We start from the raw sequence: 19,484 nt of genomic DNA on the forward strand, positions 1-19,484 counted from the left end.
AAGGGGCTGTAATTCACAGACCCAACACTGTGCAAGCAGCAGCAAGCAGGTGATGTGTAGAACTTGTTCACTCTGTGTTTTAATCATGGAGAGAGCTCTCATCCAAAACAATTTTCCTGCAGGGGACAAAAAAAAAAAAAAAAAAGAGGTAAAAATGGTTATGAAGTTGTTTTTTCTTCTGTAAAGTACAAGATGAAGGGAATGGGATTTTACAGTGCCTCTTTTTCATGGAAAAGAGGAATGCAGCTCGTGCCACAAATGAATTTCCACCACAATTCCAGTTTAACTCACAGGGAGTCTCACCTGAAGGGTGGAGCTGGAGCCAGCTGCTGCTGGGGGTGGGATTTCTGATCCTTGATCTCATCTAAAAACCAGGGAAATTCAGCTCAGAACATGAAAGCCACACGGAGACAGCAAGTGAATCAAGAGCTGCAGGTTCCTCTGCTTGATTCATTCAGCCCCATTTGGAATCAGAACCCAGTCCCAGCTCTGCTGCATCACCCAGGACCCTCGTGGGGATCAGAAAATCCTGATTTCCATCCCTGAAGCCCAATCCCAGCTCAGCTGTGGAGCTCTGACAGCAAACGGGGGCACAGCTGCCGTTGCTGTAACAATTTGTTATTGTAATAACAAGCACAGGGATGTCACCCCCAGGCTTCTACATTTTAAAATTACCATCAATATTTCCAAAAGTAACCAGAGATTTGGGACATTTCAAACTGTGGGTGCATCCAGCAGCTCTACAGACCAAGGGCACCTGCTGAAGTCCCTGCACAGCTTCCTGGTGCTCTGCCTCCAGCCCAGGCTCCTCTCTCCTCTGCTTCATTCTTCCTTCCAGCATCTTCTGGATCCTCCAGGCTGGCAGCCCTTGAATGACAGAATTTTGTATATCATCCTCATTTTTTTTCCTAACAGGATGAAATAGAAAATTCTGATGCCAAACATTCTGATGCCAACAAGTTTCCTTTGTGAGACAGAAGTTAGGGATGACTTATGAGCACTCACTGTGGAGCTGTTCAGAGTTATTGGGCTCTGATCTTTAGTTCCAAGAAAAAAAACAGTTATTTGGGATATGAATATTTTCCTTAAAATGATGCTTAAATGACTTCTGCCATGTTCTTCAAATTTCCTAATATACTGCCATGAAAGCACAACCATTTTCACAAACTCTTCTTTATAAAGAGCTTTCATGACTCTGTTCTCTTAATGCACATTTTCTCTGTCTCAAAAAATTCCCCCATTCTGTCAAATTATCTCTGATTTCTGTGAAGACCAAGCACTGCCTTTCAGGGCTGTTGAAGTATTTGCTTTCCACCTACAGGAAGTTGTATTAACAAAACATTTTTTTCCATCTCAATTTAGTAGGAGAGTTCACATTCATGTCTCCAGGCAAGTTCCCTGGCACTCCACTCCCTAAGAAGTCTCAGCCCATTTTCTGAAAAGTCCTCCACAGATCTGTACACAGCACACAGAATAAACCCTTGAACACAAACAGAAATTATCAGCTCACCCAAGAGTGTGTCCCTGAGGCTCTTCTCGGATCTCCTCATCTCCAGGAACTGCATGGAGCATTCTTTCCAAAACATCATCCAGACTGGAGTGAGCTCTGGTAAATAAAAGATTTCAAAGTGATGGTGACAAGGGTCATGCTGCAAATTTCCAAATAAAACAGTCATAAGGGGATTGAAAGTTTTCTGTGAGCATTGAATCTTGTTAAAATTCTGAGTCTTTGTAACTCAAAGCCAGACATGCCTTCCCATCCTTTTTCATACCTTTCTGTATCCTCTGCTAGATTAAATGACTCCTTAGTCCATAAACTCTGATTTGTCTTCTCATTTCTCTCAGATTCTTTTCCTGACTCTCTGTTTTCCATTTTAACTTGATCAAGAGCTATTCACATAAACAGCAAGATTTTAGTATCAAAGGAAGATAAACAAAGACATTAAAATGTTGTTTTCTTTGCTTCACTTGGGCAATTTCCAGTTGCCCACTTCTCAGTCACTCTTTCCTCAGCCAGGCCTGATTTTCTACCAGATGAACAAATTCCCATTATCTACAGTCAAAGCAAGGCCCAGATAAATATTTCACTCCAACACACTTCCAGACTCACAGGACTCCACATTTTGCTTCCCATTGAAATGAAAAATGCATTTGGAAATGAATCTTTAATCTTTCCCCTTCCAATCCCAGATATGGGAGAGAAACCCAAGGGAAACCTGAGGATGGCAGCTTGGTTTGCCTATTTATCAAAATCCAGTGGTTTTCCCTCAAAGATTTATCAGCAAATTCTGTTCCCCACAGAAATCAGGGTTAGGGTTGGGCTTAGGGCTGAGAAGGGCACCCCATGGTGAACTTGCTCATCTGGGAATTCCTGGTGATGGGGTTGAACTTAGGTTTGGGCTAATGGGGAATATTTCAGCCCCTTCTGCTGGGCTGTGATAAGCAGGAAGCACGAGGCTGCCACAAAAAATGGGAGTCTGAAATAGCTGTGCTTTATGCAAATCCAAGAAAACCACAGTGATTGAGCAGCCAGCAATAGCCTGCTGCAGTCCTCTCCCCCTAAAAACAAGAAGCTCCAATGAACTTCCATCCCTCAGGAAAAGATTTTACAAAGCTGTAGGACAACCAAACATGTGCCAGCATCATTCTCAAGTGACTGTGTTATTTAGCTTTTTACAGACTTAACTCATGTTCTGCCTTTTTCTTTTTTTTTTCTTTTGCCTTTTTTGTCTGCCTTTATTTTTTACTGCTGCTCACTTTGTGACTCACTGGAGGGAAAAAAAAAGCCCAGCTGATAAACATTTAGGTTTTCTGCTCCTCTGACACGACTTGTTGTACATCTAAAAATGATTCCCACTTAGCACCATTTGCATTTGCAGCAGCACAAAGATTCACCACTCTGCTGTCTTTGTTACAGAGCAGGAAATACAATATTCATTACCCCAGTGGAAGCTATTTTCTTCCTCTGTGAAATCAGAGGCATTATTTCATGCTGGAGAATTAGGAACATTAACAGGTAGGGTGCAGTGGCCACTTTCTGAAGTGAATCACCCTCCCAGAATGGATTTGACATCACCTGCCCAGCACGTCTGCTCCTGTGGGTGTTGTCACCTGTGTGTGAACACAGCACAAGCTCCAGTGGCACAATAAAAGCAGAAAATTCATTCTCCTGCTCCGACCTGCAAACCTCCCCCAGCAGCTCCCCATGGACCTTGGAGGGAACACACAGGGAAAGGCAGCAAACACTGGTGGGGGCACCAAGCTAAAAATTGCAGTTTATTGTTCCAGCTGAACAGCCAGTGACGGGGACTCAGAGGCAGCTTGCAGCAAGGCAAAAGGAATTTTCTATTTTTAATCTCCACATTGGGACTGTTAGCAACCAACCATTCACTTGCACTCCGGAGTCTTGCAATCCCATCCCTTCCAAGCCTGGAGTGATGGAATCTTGCTGCTTTAAGTGTTCTGTTAAAAACAGCATTATTTCCATATTGGTCTAGGCTGACTATACACTAAAATACCATATAACTTCATCCATCCATCCCTAGAGGAAAACCTGTACATTTATAGCTATTTATGTATTATATTTTGAATAAATATAATTTAAATAATATATATTATAATATTTAATATAATAAATACATTATAATCATTACAATAATCACATTACATAATAATATAATTATAAATATTTATATATTTATAGACATATAAATATATGTTTATATAATATTTATGTGTTTAACAATGTTTATAATTACTTATATTTATAATTATATGTATTACAATAATATAATAATATTATGTCTTATAGTATGTACTACATATGATATATAATATATCATAAATATAATATATACTAAATTATAAATATTTATCTATTTATACACATTATATAAAATATAAAACATTATTATATATTTATATAATATTTATATATTTATCAATGTTTATAATTACTAATATTTATAATTATATGTATTAAAATAATATAATTATATAATAATATTGTCTTATGTCTAATATGTACTATATATAATATATAATAATATATTATATATATTATATATACTCAATATAATATATTGTAATATATATTAATAAATATAATTATTTATATATCATAATTTATAATTATTTTATATATTAACCTACAGGCTTGGCTGCCCCTGACCATCATTAATGGCATCACCTTTGATGCCAATCTCCACAGATTCTTGTTCTGGTGAATGAGGAAATAAAGTCAGGATGGACATTTTAATTATCCCAATGTCTGGTGTTAATTTAGGAAGAGCTTAATGATGGATAAGCAACACAAACCCTTCTCCAACACCCTCCAGCGAAAATCACACAAAGTTTTTACATTTTCTGACTGGAGAGGTGTGTGAACACAAGAAGAAATGCAAATCACTGAGCTCTGCACAGACACCTGGGGGGTGCAGCTGCCTCCTCTAATAGGGAACACAAATTGCTCCAGGACACCTTTGAAAAATTCAGCGTACACCAAACTCCTCTCTGTGTTAAACTCCACCTGCACTCAGTGTGCTGTCAGCAGCAGCAAGGAAACCACTCAGAGAAATGCAGAGGCTTCAAGAACTGCCAGTTATTTAAGCTGTTGATCATTTAAGCTCTTGATCTTCCTCATAATTGACTGCAACTAATTTGGAAGCTCCAGTGTATTTTGGCAGTGAATGGTTTGGGAGAAATCCTGACTGAGCACAGCTGGAAAGCCTCCCACAGTTTGGGGTGAAGTGGCTCTTACCAATTTCATCCAGCAGCTCTTGGGCTGGTGGAGGCAGCTCATCAGTGGAGGGGGGAGATGCCTCTGAGAATGCTGAGACAGAGGGAAAAAAATATTCCAGTTAATTAGCAGTGATTAATCCTTAATAACTGTGACATAGGCTTACACTCTGATAGCATCTTGCTTACATATTTCATTTCACACCCTGCACGAGCCTGGCTCATTCATATTTTATCAAATTTCCCTCAATAATTCCATAATGGAAAAATCATTTTGGAGCCAGACTTGCACATTCAGCTCTCAATGGTGTATCAGAAATCTGAGGCCAGTAATATTTACACTTCAAACAGAGGTTGATTTAGAGGTCAGAGTTCTTAGTGTGCAGGTGCAAACACAAAATCCATAACCTAATTAGCACCAGCAGTACATGGTTGAGTGCTCAGCTATTTATCCCTCTAAAAAGAGACATCCAGGAGCAAAAAAAGATGGGGGAAAAAAAGGAAAAATAATTAATAGACTGCTGAATTTCCTTTCAAATCCATTTCTCTGTTTATTGAACAATTTATTTTGGCTGGGGCTGGGATAAAAGACTTACCAGGTGCCTGCCTGGTGTTCCTCAGGGATGAAGCAACTGGTGGCAACCCAACCTGAGTGAGATCAAACAGAATTAAATACAAGAAGGTAAATTGAAAAACTGCTGATCTCCAATCCCCCCTTCAACATCCTAAATCCGAAATTTAGGTAGAACCTTTAATTAAAGCCTGAGCTGACCATTAAATTTTAAACTAAGCTTTCCAATCAGTCCAGAATATGAAAACAGAGTAAGACTGATGTGTCAAAAATTTTGCTTAGATTGCTGTGCAGTCATATTTTAGCTGTGAGATATCATCAGCTACATAATCTTTATTTTAACACTCTGAACAGACAGTTGGACGGGAATTTTCTAACTGGACAGTTCCAAGATTTCTTCAGTTCCCATTCTCTGCTTGGGATCTTTCATTATTAAAGCCAGGCACATCTGTTCATCAGAAGAAGCCCCTCAAAATTAAAAATTTGTAACCAGAGGCAAATCTCCACTACCCTCAAAGTGGCAATATGCACTTAATTCTAGAATAAGATTTTGGACATGAAGTGACAGCATCAGCAGAGCCACTCAGGGCTGTAAATGAATTTAATGAATTCCAAATGTTCTGGTACTGGACGACACAGACCTGCCTGTGCCAGGTCAGCTGCACAATGAGCAAACTCTGATTCCAGCTCTGAGCCACAACCCCAGCAGTGGAAATAACAAGAAAGGTGAAAAGGCAACTGTTTTATACAAAACTGTCTGCAAAGGCAATTTGAGATAATGCTGTGGCTCAGGAACACCTTCAGTGCCAAAAGGATCAGTGGAAATGGCTGCGGTGACCTTGGAAACTCTGCACTCCAGAGGGAGGGGTTTGAACAAAGCTGACGAGATTGGGCACATTCAATGCGCAGGAAAAGGAGAAAAAAGCTTTGAACAAAGGGCTCACTCAAACCACCTTTGGCAGAGTCCATTCCGGACTCTGGTCAGAATCTGGTCTGGGTTTTCCCTTTTGCCAACTCCATTCCAGACTCTGGCAGGAATCCAGTCTGGGTTTTCCCTTTTGCTGACTCCATTCCAGACTCTGGCCAGAATCTAGTCTGGGTTTTCCCTTTTGCTGAGTCCACTGGAACTCCAGCCAAAATCCAGTCCAGGTTTTCCCATTTGCCGAGTTCATCCCAGACTCCGGCTAAAATCCGGTCCGGGTATTTCCTTTTGCCAAGTCCATTCTGAAATCCGGTCCGGGTTTTCCCTTTTGCTGAGTCCATTCCATACTCCAGCCTAATCCGGTCCGGGTTTTTCCTTTTGCTGAGTCCATTCCGTACTCCAGGTGAAATTCCCATCTGGGTTTTCCCTTTTGCCAAGTCCATTCCGGACTCCGGTGAAATCCAGGATTCCAAAGGCTGGGAATTGGAAATTCCCAACAGCCAGGGAGGGATGGAGGGCAGGGAAGGGCCACTTGGAGAGAGGCCAACATTCCCCAGCAAGGGGAACCAAAATCTTTGTGCAATCAGTGCCTGAAATCATTCAGGACTTTTGCCACTTCATCCACAGAGCCATGACTCCCAGACGCTCACAAAGACCTACAAGCATTTCTCTACTTGCATTTCTTTTTTAATAAAAGTATTGTCAAAAATATTTTTAAAGAACACTCAAAGAATATTTATAGAAACTCCTGGCGTAAGTTATTTTCTGACTTACAGGTTCTTTTGGTCCAAATGGGCAAACTCTTGGAGCCACCACTGGAATTTCCATGCTCCTCTCCCCTTCCCAGGCTGTGGTGAAAGTCTTGAACACTGTGGAGGAGGTCTCTTGAGAGCCACAAAAGGAAGAATCTGAAGAAAATTCACGGCACTGTTTGTATTTCTCAAAGGCTAATGGAAATTTTTCCTCTAGAATTAAAGAAAAAACAGAGGGAGAAAAAAAAAAGTAAAGATAGCAAAGCTTCAGAATTATTTTTGGAATTTTTGTATCTTTAGCACATTTCAACAGAAGCAGAAAAAAATTTAAAGGGAACTGGTACCTGCACAAGAAACTCTACCCATAAAAGACCAAACCGACAGCCCAGGAGTTCCACCTCAGACAAAACTTTGCCAACTGAGAAATTCCAGCCACTGTCTTACACCAAATTAATGAAGCACAAATGTTAATTCGTTACTCTTTAGCACTCCAGCTCAACAAACATTTATCATGTTATTAATAAACATACTGAATGCTTATTAAATTGCCTTTAAAATGCTAAAATCCACATGTATCAGTTAAAATTTAAATTACTTAATTTCTGATTTATGAAGGCTGCCAGAGGCCTCTCAGGCAGTGATTTTTTCAGCTGTGTCCCTGTAAATTGTCCTTTAATTCTGTGTCTTTGGACAATGAGATTTCCAACAGGAACAAGAGCATTTCTTGTGCACGCCTGACATTTCTGCACAGAGAAATGGAGGTTCACGATTCACCTTGTCGATTTTTGCATTAAAAAATCCTGGCAGAAAGGAGAAATAATTCCCTGTGAATCCTCTTTTTCCCCCTCCCTGCATTACCTGAGCCCAGGGGGGTGCTGACACTGGTGGGAGCGTGGCTCAGCCGAGGTGTTTTACACTCCACAGCCCTCTGGAAGTTCTGCTCACAGGGGATGCTGGACAAATCCTGAATATCTGCCACTGATCTGAATTATTGAGAGATGTTCTGACAGTTAGAATAGCCACTTCCTGCACCTGTGAATCACCAGATCCTGCTGTTTTCAGGGTCTTGAAATTTTAATTTCGTGCAGTCTTATCTAATTCGCTGGAATGGAGGGAGATGTTCCCTTTGAAAATCCCCACAGGAATCTTGGGAGGCCCAAAATCACCATCCTCAGGGAAGTTAAAGAGGCAGAAAAGGTTAATTATTTGCTTCCCCTTCCTTTCCAGGATGTGTTAAATAATCCTCCTACAAAAGCAGCTCAGGAAGCTGCTTCCAGAAAGGGCAGGAACTCCAAATGTGAAGCAAAAGGTAGAAAAAAATCCCCAAAGCCAAGGGAAAACCTCAAGGGTTAACAAAAATTAATGAGCCATTAATTAAGACTAAATGTAGGCCCTGGGAGCATTTAAAAGAATGACTCTGATAAACTGAGACTGCTGAAGGCACTGACACAGCCCCAAGGGAAAAAAATTAAATCCAAATTGATCAAATTTTGGGGAGATACACCCTGGATTCCATCATCCTCAAAGGCCATGGAAAGAACAGACACCTCCTGTAAATCAGTAATTTTATGCAAATCTCCATTAGCAGTAAATATAAATTAACCTCATTAGCTGAATCACAAACATACTCTGCTGATTTTTTTTTTCCCCCCTGAAAATCACAGGACTATTTCTGTAATAAATTTCTGTAATAAAATTTATTTGGCTCCACAGGAACGATTTGCTCTTTAAAGTGATTTTATTTCCCTGTGCCATATGGAGAGAAGAAACCAGGAATCCTCACACTTTCATGGGAAGAAGCACACCCAGATGAACACCAAGTTAATTACTTCTGAATATGAAAATATTCCCAACTAAGGACAACTCTTTTACACCAATCTCACAACTTTTCACAGGAAAACACTCTCTCAATAGCCTGGGGAGTTTTCTCTTGGTCTGTCCCACCTCCCTTGACAAAATGTTGTAGTTAATGACCAATTTGCTGAAGTTTTGCTATAAAATGTGGCTCTTACACATCTTTTTCTTGGCATTCTTCCTGTGGCTCCCACAGTGTTGCTTCTTGTGCTGCATCCACGCTGAAACGAGGGAGGAAAGGTCACATTCACCCTCAGAAAATTATGGAAATCGAGAAATTTGGTTTCCTTTCTCTCAGGAAGTTTAAGCACTGAGGTAGACTGCAGCTCATAAACACTTCCTGCCTAAAACCTTAGAAGGTGGAGACTGGTAGGAGAAAAATGGCATTTTTAACAGATTAAGGATTTGTTAAAACTTCGAATTGACATCTGCAGCTTCAGAACAAAAGTGAAATTAATAAAATTAAGTGAAATCAATAAAATTAGGCGAAATTAATAAAATGAAATAAATCAAAACCTGGGAATACACACCACTCCATCGTTCCATCACCCCTTGATCTGTCTCAGATTGTGACAAGGTCAAAGAGGATTAGGCAGATGCTCAGAGAGCAACATCCCCTCTTGTCCTGCTGCCCAAAGTTCCTAAGTGAAGGGAGCAACCAAAACCCTTCTTTTTTTATCCCAAATCCAAGTGATTTCCACTGCTGGGGCCTCCCTCCGGCCCAGGGAACAGCTCCTGGGTGGGGAGGAGCCCCGGCTGTCACAGCCAACTTCTGGTAAAATTTTACCATGCTGGTAAAATATAAAATCTTAATAATATAAATGTAATAAGAAAAAAATTAATAATATAAATTTAATGTAATAATAATAATAATAATAATAATAATAATAATAATAATAATAATAATAATAAAAATTTAATGAAATAAATTATAAAATATAAAATTTCATAGGGGGGGACAAAAAAACCCCTCCTGTTCTTCAGAGGAGCCAGCCAAACCTCCAAGGTTTCAGAGGCTGCCAAATCTGATGTTACCCCCAGGCAGGATCCAGTGAACGTTCCTGGGCTGATCCCATGGGGTTGGGAAAGGCAGGATCTTCGTGGCACTTCAGCTCCACAACCAAAATTAAAGCAGATGACTGAAGCTTTAATTTGAATTATCTTTGCTCTGTTTCAGCCTGTGGTTTATCAGTGGAAAAGGAACTGTGATATGTACATGGCTCTTTTCTTTCCCCTCCTATTTTAGCTCCCTCATTAAGGCAAAAAAAACCCCACCAAACTCTGCAAAAGACAAAATCCCTTGAGACCTGTGAAAATCCCTTTTTGTATTTTCTTAGCAAGGAGCTGAGCTATGTAGATAATCATTAAAAACCACCACTGGCATCTTATTTGAATATTAGATATATAAGCAGAATTAATGAAGAGAGCACACTTTAAAAGCTAATTTATGCCTGAAGGAACAATGAAAATGAGTTTTTCTACCTGGCTCCAGGCATTTGGCTCAGCTGATTCACTCCCAGCTTGTTTCTGCCACTGCTCTGTGGTGTTGTGCTGCAGAATAGTATTTTTCCTCCTGAATACAAATAACAAATGTTCCCTGTTATTGGCTTTTGCAAGCACAAAAGAAAACAACCCAACTCATTGAACAGGAAATTGTGACTTTATTAATTTTTTTTCTTTCTTTTTTTTTTTTTTGTCTGAGTTCTTGTGACCTTTGTTGTTACGGAGAGACAAATGTGTTTTAAAGATGCATTTTCATAAACATGGCACAGCTGCCAGACAGGCGCTGGAGCACTTGGGAATATCACAACATTTAGAGATTTGAGCTAAAAGAGACAAGAGAGTAAGGAAACAATGATTCTTCCATTATTCTGCACACACACTCTGTCAGCTCTCACTGGGTTTAAGCCCAAGATCCTCCCAGCAATGAGAATATTAATGTGTAAATACAACTCTAATTCAGTTTCCAGCACCACAGCAAGTTGCATAAAAAGATTAAACTTTGCCCCAGGGTAAAAATAAAAAGGTCTCAAACAAATTTTTGTTTTGGCTTTTTAACTGAAACACAGCAAGTACATAAACACTGCATCTGTGAAATGATTTCAGGCACTGCAATGCCCAAACCGAAATCCTAAATGGCCTGAACTCTCCCAGAAATAATAATTCTGGAGTAAGAGATCAACTGAGCCTGAGGAATGGAGGCCCAGCCTCGTGACAGGAGAGCTGCTGGCAAAAATATCAATGCAACAACTCCGTGTCCCTGCCTCAGAAGTGCTTCAAGAAAAAGGACATTTACCTGGAGTCTGAATTGCTGCATCTGCAGGTGATTTCTGTAAAAATCCTGCACAAGCATCTTCTGCTTTGCCCTCAGAATCTGAGGTCTGAAAAGGGGAAAAAGAGAATTTAATTCAATTTTTGACAGATCAGCTGCAAAGGGCAGGACAACCCTCCCAGGATGATGTTCCCAATAATGGGAGAGGAGAGAGAAACTTTTCAGGAGCTCATCAGCAAACAGCCCAGACTGGATTTAGCAGTAAAATAGAAAAGTTTTGTGTATTCCAGAAATTAATGAAGATTAATTTGCTAACTCTTACTTAAATCTTTATTTGCAGGTGCTGTTTTGAAAGAAAAGAATAATAATGAAAAAAAAAATTCTCCCATTTTCCACAGCTCTCTTCAAATCAAATGGGAGCACAATTAAACCACATGTTGTGTAACTTATGTCCAAAAAATGTTATTTTTACCTCTGGTTCTGACCTTCCCTGAAGAGCAGGAGGAAGGAAATAATCAGGAGTGAAGAATTCTTCAGTCACATCAGGAGGTGAATTAAGGGAACAATGCAATTCCCTTGAATGTCCCTGTGAAAGACATCATCACCTGAGATGATTCCCCTCTCTATTAATAAAAAATACACATTTCAGCCAATAAAAACCACTGAAATTCTGAAAATCTATTTAATTGTTCCCTGACTTTCAACACACCTCCTGCTCCTTGCATTACCTTGGTGGTTTATAAAACAAAATAACAAAAAAAAAAAGAGGAGGAAGAAGGAGGAGGGGAATTGTTACTCAGATCAGCTCAGGCTAAAGTTTTCCATGGATAAGCAGCTGCCACTAAACTCCCTGGATTTCTGTACATACTCTAGAGAGATTCTCAGCTTGCTGAGGAAGGGCTGAACTCTTAGGAATGGATTTTCCAGACTCTGCTTGCTCATCTGGTGCTGGGGACTGGCAGCTCCTCCCTAGGATGTCAGAAGGGAACAAAATTATTAACTAAAAATTAAAAAAAGAAAAAAGAGATGTGAAGGGAGTGATCTGAGGCACTGCTGGAATATCAGTGAGAGCCAGACAGTGGCACTAATTGTCTGCCAGGAACACGGAGAAATAATGACATTTAAATGCTCACCTCGTTAATTAATCTAAGCAGGGGAACCTTGCCCTCTTCCTTTGTCCAGAACTTTTTGAAAAGCTTTACCCACTGAGCTGCTGCAGTAAAAGCAGCTGTGTGGTGAGACTGAAAGGAATAAAAGTGTGATAGCACTCTCAGGGGTCTGAGAGCCTTGGGTTTCTCCTGCTGATAACATTAATCAGTGATGATGAAGGTCTCCAAGCTCATCCCCTCCACCTATTAACACCTAATACTCATCTTATTTCTATTTATGCCCATCAGGGAGTGCCTGACTTGCTCTGAGGGCAAAGCGCTGCAAGATAAAATGGACAAAACTTGTAAAAATTAAAAAAAAAAAAAAATCACAGAAGCTGAGATCTGAATGGAAATGGAAGGGGACAAAAAGAGAACGGAGCATTTTAGGATGTCCCAGCCTCACCTGCGGTGGAAGTCCTGGGGGCAGGCTCCAGGTCACTGTCCCCAGAGTCAGTCCTGTCCTCACTGTCCCAGGGCTCAGCAGCCTCACCTGGCTGCCACCCACAGCTCTGCTGCTCCTGCCCTCGGGGGGCTCCAGCAGGGCCCTCCTGGGGGATCTCCTGGGCGCTTTCAGCTCCGCTCTCAGACGCGCATTCACTGCCAGGGTAGGGACAGCTGAGCCCCAGCCGACCCGAGGCCGCTCTCCTGGCCATCTGCTTGACTTCAACTGCACAAAAAACACCCCCAAAATTACCACTTCACACCCCAGAATCTGGACCTTCAGAGAGCATCCCCTGTGCTTCACTGTGCCTGCAGTGTGGAAATTTGGAAAATTTGCATTTGGAAATGCAAAGGTTAGAGCTGGCAGCACCACAGCCTTTGTCATGAAAAGAGCTAAACACTTCCTTTTATTTTAAATAAAAATAAAATTTTTTCAGTTTTAAAACCTGCACAAATTGGTATGGACAAGTCTCTACAGAACAGGTTTTGCTGGTTGGATTCTCTATTATCCATGCCCGTGCTGCCATCCACTGGGCACTGCCATCCCTGCCCTCCCTGAATCCTCACACTGCCCAAAACCAGGCTGGAAATCCCTCCAGCTCCAGAAACCAAACCACCTCAACGTGCCTGGGATTGTTTTATGCCCAGAATGTGCAAGACACAGGATCCCACTCACTTGGATTCCACCCAAGAACAACTTTACAGATCTTCAGCAATTAAAGCACAGAGACCTTTCCTCGTGTGCTGAGTTTAATGCACTGCACTGCAGCAAGATTTCTGATATTAATGCTGATTTAACGCTGATTTAACACTGATTTAACACTGATTTAACACTGATTTACTCACTCCTCCATCCTGACTGCATCACCTTCCTCTTCTCACTGCTTTTTTTGCTGCAGAATTCCACCCTTGGCTCTGAATGGCACCTGCAAGAAATGATTATGAAATGCACAAACTATTTTAGAGCCTGAGCATATTGTGTCAAGTATTCCCCAGCCAGGAAAAGGCTCCAAGTTGTTTTAACATCAATTAGAGCACGTGTGCCTCTCAGCCTTTTAACAACCCAGCAGAACCAGCAGATTGAGCTGCCAGGAGCTTGGAAAGCACAGATAATAATTATTTAGGTTTATTCCAGATTAACCAGACAAGCTGTACATCTCAGAGCAGAGCTGCAGATGCTGCAGCTCCAATCCCACACAATGGGAGATGTGAGGATTGTTTTATTGAGGGGATCACAATTTCACACCTGGACACTGATTCTTCCACCAGAGTTCACTCCCTGACCTCCACTGACCATGGAATATTTCTGTTCTAACCTTTGCCAACTGTTTTTTTCTGATCCAAATGGATCATGGATTAATTTTAAAACTGCAGCAGTTTTTCCTGATTTGACCAAACACTGAAAGAATTGTCTGTCCCCCTCTTTCCAACATGAATCTGCACAAGTTTTGCCAGGTAATTTCAACATGTGCTTTCCATTCCTGCTTAAAACCACAGAGAAATGACATTAAAAAGCATTTCTGCTGGGAATTGAAGGAGGCTGTGCCCAGAGAGGAGAACCACCTTCATTAACATCTGCTCAGATTGCTCTCCTTGGGCACTGGTACATTTTGGACCACTGACCTCCATCCCAGAGGCATGTGAAATCATTTTCACCAGCACTCTTTAACACAAAGTGCCCTGTCACAGCAGCTCTGCAGCTGACAATGACTCACAGCAGGCTCCTCTCTGCACAGATGGCTTTTGCCTTCCTGAGGAACATTTAATGCCAGCCTTGATCCTGATGTGCCTCTCTCTGCAGATGAATCTGTCAGAATTAACTCTTCTATGAATAAGATCAAAACTCACCACTTCTCCTCCTCCCTTCTTGCTGCAGGATGTGAATCAGCTCCTCTCTGGCACTGCAAGTTGAACTTTTTCTGGCTTCTTGCAGGCACATGTGGGAGGAAATGCTGAAAGGAGTCCAACAAGCCATGATTCAGCACACACTGGGCACTCTGCTAATTGCTGCTAATTACTGCCTGAGCTGGCTGGGATGCAGCCTCAGAACAGGACAGCAGCAACTTTAATCCCTGAGTTTTATTTTAGCTGCTCTGCTCAGGGCAAAGGATGACAGCTCCAGCAAAAGCTCTGCCCTGGATTGATAGCAGGTTTCAGGTGCAGGCAGACAATCAAAACATGGAACTTCCAGGGGGATGAGTGGACCTGAATGAGTCAAGATTATCCTGACAAGAGAGATGTAATTGGATTTCTCTCTTTCTCTTTGGTCCATGTATTTAATAATGAAAGTGATCCAGAAGCCCTTCCCAATAACAGCTTAGGCCTCAACACAAACAGAAATATTTCTCCACTGAGAGAAGAGGAGAAAGAGGAGAAACATTTCTCCTTTTCCCTGAGATTGCCATCTGCATTTCAGTGCAGGACTTGGACTTTATCCCCACCCTGAGCCCCTGGATCAGTGTTGTCCTGGGAGGACTGGAGAGAAAGAGGGAATAACACAATTGCACTGCTGAGCTGTCTTCATTCCTGTATTTAAAGCACATTTTAAAGGACAGATTCATCCCTCCTCTTGGTCACCACCCATCCCTGCTAAGGATGACAGAAATGATAACCAGGCCCCTGCCCAACACTTCACCTCCTGCTTTGGGCTCAGGTCACCATCCAGCCCCCTGCCCATGCTGCAGCCCGGATCACGATGGGTGGCTGCAATTTGGCTCTTCCACTTCTCATTCTGAAGTGCCTCTCTTCCCTTGGCTGCCTTGGGAACAGCCTGGAAGCTGTGTCTGCCTGGTGCCTGACACGTTATTGGAGGTGGAATGTAGTCCCTGGATGGTGGAGCCACGGCCTGGTGTAAAAAAATATCAACTCCAGAAAGAGCCTTGTTGGTGTTTTGGGCAGCAGCATCAGAGCCATCCCAGTGTCTCCCTTTAGAAGTTTCCTTGGGGAGCAGATTCATCCTGAGCTGCTGGAGCAGCCTCCTCTGCCTTGCCAGGGCCTTCAGCCTGTCCAGTTTCTCCTCAGTCCTGCTCAGGGAATGCCCAGCCTGCTGCACCATGCTCTGCATGATCTTCAGGTTCAGGACGCACCTGCTGATGTGCTGCTCGCTCTGGGAGGGGCTGCTCAGCCTCCTGCCAGCATCTCCTCTCACCTGGGACAGCCCAGGGGCTTCTCTCACCCTTTCCTCTCCTTCCTCCTCCTCCTCTTCTTCCTCTTCCTCCTCCTCCTCCTCTCCAGTGAAGCCTGTGCTGGACCCTGAGGATTCTCCTTCCTCCTCAGCCTCCCAGTGGCTCTGCTCTTGCTCCTGCTGCCTTTCTGCATCCTTTGGAGCCTGGCCTGACCCAGGTCCTCCTTCCAGGAAATCTTGGGGATCTTCTGGGTAACTGGCCAGGATTTCATTCATCTCAAAGCTGCACAGGCTCCCATCCACATCGCTCTCACTGCAGGGAGAAGCTCCTGGCTGCACTTCAGAGCAGACACTGAGGCTTCTGTCCTGCTCAGGGGGCTCTGCTGCCTCCTGCAGCACCACAGCACTGCTCTCCTTGGGGAAAACAGAGTCCTTGGGGGCAGAAAAACCACCTGGAAAATTCAATTGGAAACATGAAATCATTTCTCCAGAAATCCAACGGCCCTGTTGCTTTTGCATGTTGAGGGGAGAATTTTGGGACTTCAGGAATTCCAGAGCAGCTTTTGACACCTCTGCTGAAAACTCTGCCTGAGCAAAACAGATTTGGAGTCCTGAGTCTACATTAAGTGGCAGCTAAAATCCAAAACCAGCTGCTTCCTATCTTTAACCTACATCATAAATCTGTGAGTGTTCCCATTTTAATTGGGATTTCTGTCGGGCTGCTGTGAGGAGCACATGAAGGACATCCTGCCCCAGGGAACTCACCAGCCTTGCTCATCTCTTTTTCCTGGACTTCCACTGTTCTCTTCTGGAAGCTAAAAGCTGATGCCCAGCAGATGTTGACATCTGCAAGAACAGCAGATCTCTGGGCTTTGGGTACTCCACCAGCACGGCCACTTTCAGATTTAACCAAGTCCTGTAAAACAAAACAAAAAAAAAAGGAATAAAAGACAATTGCATTTGACAGTTCAGTGTCTCTGCCTGCTTCTCTGAGGGTGTTGGGTCACCTCCTCTAGACTGAAGGAGAATCTGAATGGACATATCAAAGATTAGAGTGCTGGAAATCACCTTCAGGTCATTTTTGAGGATATATTGAATATCCTGGAGCTTCATGGAGCGGTTCCTCTGTTTGGGTTCCAGCCCTGACTTGACAACATCATAATAGAGCAGGGGGAGCCTGGCATCTGCTTGCAGCTGCTCCCCTGAAAGGATGAGCTGCTTAACAGCTGAGTCTTCCACACCTTTCCAGGGGGGGCTCTCTGCAAGACACAGGTACAGATTTTATATCAACAGCTGCACGTTAATGTTAATTAAAAAAAAATTACAACATTTCCTAATGTAATTTAAAAAAAAAAGTGATAAAATAAAATGTAATAAAATTTAAAAATCACATTATTCCCTGTCCATTCCCTATTTTACAATTAAAAACAAGCACTGGCATCTCCTCCCTGTCTTATTCCAACAGTGGGTGCTTTCAAGGGAGCTGACAGAAATATCCAGAGGAGAGTGACACTGCACACAACCCTGCTCTGGATTCTTCATTTGGATTAATTTTTAGGGTAATTGTTTCTCTCATTTCACTGTCAGAATAGTCAGAGTGAATGCAGAACAGGCATTATCTGTAATAACAGCTACAATAACACAGTAGCATTAACTTATCTCTAAGTTATCACACAGATCAAAAACACAAAAGCAGCACAAGCTGGTTTTGAACAGTGAAAAGACTTAATTGAATGTTTTGCTGTGCTGGTAGGAAGAAGAAAAATAAACAGCAGAAAAACACTTTCTTTCTCCAACAATTTCATCCCTTAGCCACACAATTTTAAGTTTTCTGGTCACATTTTACAGGAGTTCCCAATAATCTCAATTATTGTCATTAATATTTGGGTTTTTTGCCCGGTTTGTTTTTCCAGCTGAACCATCCCAGCCCAGAGGTGTGCTCTGACCCGTCAGGGCCTCCTGCAGCACTGCACAGAAGCTGTAAACGTCTGATTTCACCGTGCCAGGCCTGCCCAGGACGATCTCAGGGGAGCTCCAGCGGAACAGCTGGGCTGGGACAGGGATCCGGGTCAGGTCACTGTGCTCCCCACTGTCCTTGCTGCAACAGGGGGGAAAAAAATGGAAATTAGGACACAGAACACACTTAACTGCAAGGGTTGTGTGTAGGAATTAAACACCTGAGTGTGCTACAGCTTTTAGTTTAGTACATAAAAGGTTCAGGGCATTTCTGCAAATAGAAATGTGCAGTAAATGTCTTTTGGCAGATTTTCCGGGGAAAGCAACACCTCCTTTAAGGACTTTACAAAAATACCCCCCCTAAAATAATAAAAAAAATTATTTTTTAAATATATATTTGCAGTAAATGCAAATAGAAATGTGCAGTAAATATAATTTGGCAAAGATTTTCTGGGGAAAGCAACACCTCCTTTAACGACTTAACAACCCCCCCTAAAATAGTTTTTAAATAAAGTAAAATATAATAATAATAATAATAATAATAATAATAATAATAATAATAATAATAATAATAATAATAATAATAATAATAATAATAATAATAATAAATTTATTAAAATTTATAATTTAAAATTTTAGATTTAAAAATTATATTTAAAATTATTATTATTAGTAGTAGTAGTAGTAGTAGTAGTAGTAGTAGTAGTAGTAAATAGAAATGTGCAGTAAATGTCTTTTGGCAAAGATTTTCTGGGGAAAGCAACACATTCTTTAACAACTTTACAATTAAAAAAAACCCTAAAAGAATAAAAAATTTAAAATAAAATAGAAATAAAATATTATAACGATAATGATAATAAGGATAACATAATGATATAATACTATAATTATTACAATAATGATAATAATAAATAATAAATAATAATAAATAATATACTACTACTACCACCACCACTACTACTACTACTACTACTAATAATAATAATAATAATAAATGTAATAAACCCTAAAAAAAAGCAGAACTTTTCCCAACAGGAGCTTTCCAAACAACCCTTTACCACTGACCACGAATAAAACACAGAAAACCTCTAAAAATTTTTTATTTTCCAACGCGTCCAGGGGACAACTTCAGCAATACTGAGATTAAAAAAAATCCTCTTTATTTGACTGGTGCCACTTAATTCCCACCAGTCCAAGGAGGGGCTGGATGTCCCACCCCCCATTTCAGAGCAGCCCTGAGGAGGTTCCTCACCTCTCTATCATGTGCTCCAGGTTGCAGAGCTTGCCCTCCCCCGAGGACACGATCTGGATGGCAAAGGAGGAGAGGGAGCGGTGCAGGAAGCTGAACCCCCATTCTAAAAAACCCCAAAAATCTCTTTTTCACCCCGTCACCAACTATTACTCTACTTCAACTCTCTTGACTTGTAACTCTTCGTACAAAGGTTGGTAACTTTTTTTTCCAAGGGCTAAATCAGAGGCACAGGGGGGTCAGAGGAATTTCCAGAGGAATTCTGAGGAATGTTCTGACACACCCCCCATTTCAGAGCAGCCCTGAGGAAGTTCCTCACCTCTCTATCATGTGCTCCAGGAAGCTGAACCCCCATTCTAAAAAACCCCAAAAATCTCTTTTTCACCCCGTCACCAACTAACTATTACTCTACTTCAACTCTCTTGACTTGTAACTCTTCATCTAAAGGTTGGTAG

General features: G+C 41.6%; 1 protein-coding gene across 1 annotated transcript in view; it reads right to left on the reverse strand.

Annotated features, from left to right (window-relative positions):
- The window catches only part of TEX14 (testis expressed 14, intercellular bridge forming factor), a 33,743-nt gene continuing 14,259 nt past the window's right edge, over positions 1-19,484 (reverse strand). The window contains exons 10-31 of the mRNA XM_036395218.1: positions 17,771-17,922; positions 16,893-17,083; positions 16,590-16,740; positions 15,336-16,276; positions 14,549-14,652; positions 13,547-13,626; positions 12,663-12,926; positions 11,977-12,077; positions 11,581-11,694; positions 11,133-11,217; positions 10,319-10,409; positions 8,995-9,057; positions 7,841-7,965; positions 7,005-7,195; positions 5,334-5,385; positions 4,760-4,831; positions 3,385-3,462; positions 1,773-1,890; positions 1,511-1,606; positions 758-867; positions 304-364; positions 1-116 (exon numbers count right to left, since the gene is read on the reverse strand). Coding sequence (XP_036251111.1) covers positions 80-116; positions 304-364; positions 758-867; positions 1,511-1,606; positions 1,773-1,890; positions 3,385-3,462; positions 4,760-4,831; positions 5,334-5,385; positions 7,005-7,195; positions 7,841-7,965; positions 8,995-9,057; positions 10,319-10,409; positions 11,133-11,217; positions 11,581-11,694; positions 11,977-12,077; positions 12,663-12,926; positions 13,547-13,626; positions 14,549-14,652; positions 15,336-16,276; positions 16,590-16,740; positions 16,893-17,083; positions 17,771-17,922 — 3,277 coding nt within the window. The 3' untranslated portion in view covers positions 1-79. The remainder of the gene's footprint in view (positions 117-303; positions 365-757; positions 868-1,510; positions 1,607-1,772; positions 1,891-3,384; positions 3,463-4,759; positions 4,832-5,333; positions 5,386-7,004; positions 7,196-7,840; positions 7,966-8,994; positions 9,058-10,318; positions 10,410-11,132; positions 11,218-11,580; positions 11,695-11,976; positions 12,078-12,662; positions 12,927-13,546; positions 13,627-14,548; positions 14,653-15,335; positions 16,277-16,589; positions 16,741-16,892; positions 17,084-17,770; positions 17,923-19,484) is intronic.

Source organism: Molothrus ater, chromosome 21, assembly GCF_012460135.2.
Source record: "Molothrus ater isolate BHLD 08-10-18 breed brown headed cowbird chromosome 21, BPBGC_Mater_1.1, whole genome shotgun sequence".
Lineage (NCBI taxonomy): Eukaryota > Metazoa > Chordata > Aves > Passeriformes > Icteridae > Molothrus > Molothrus ater.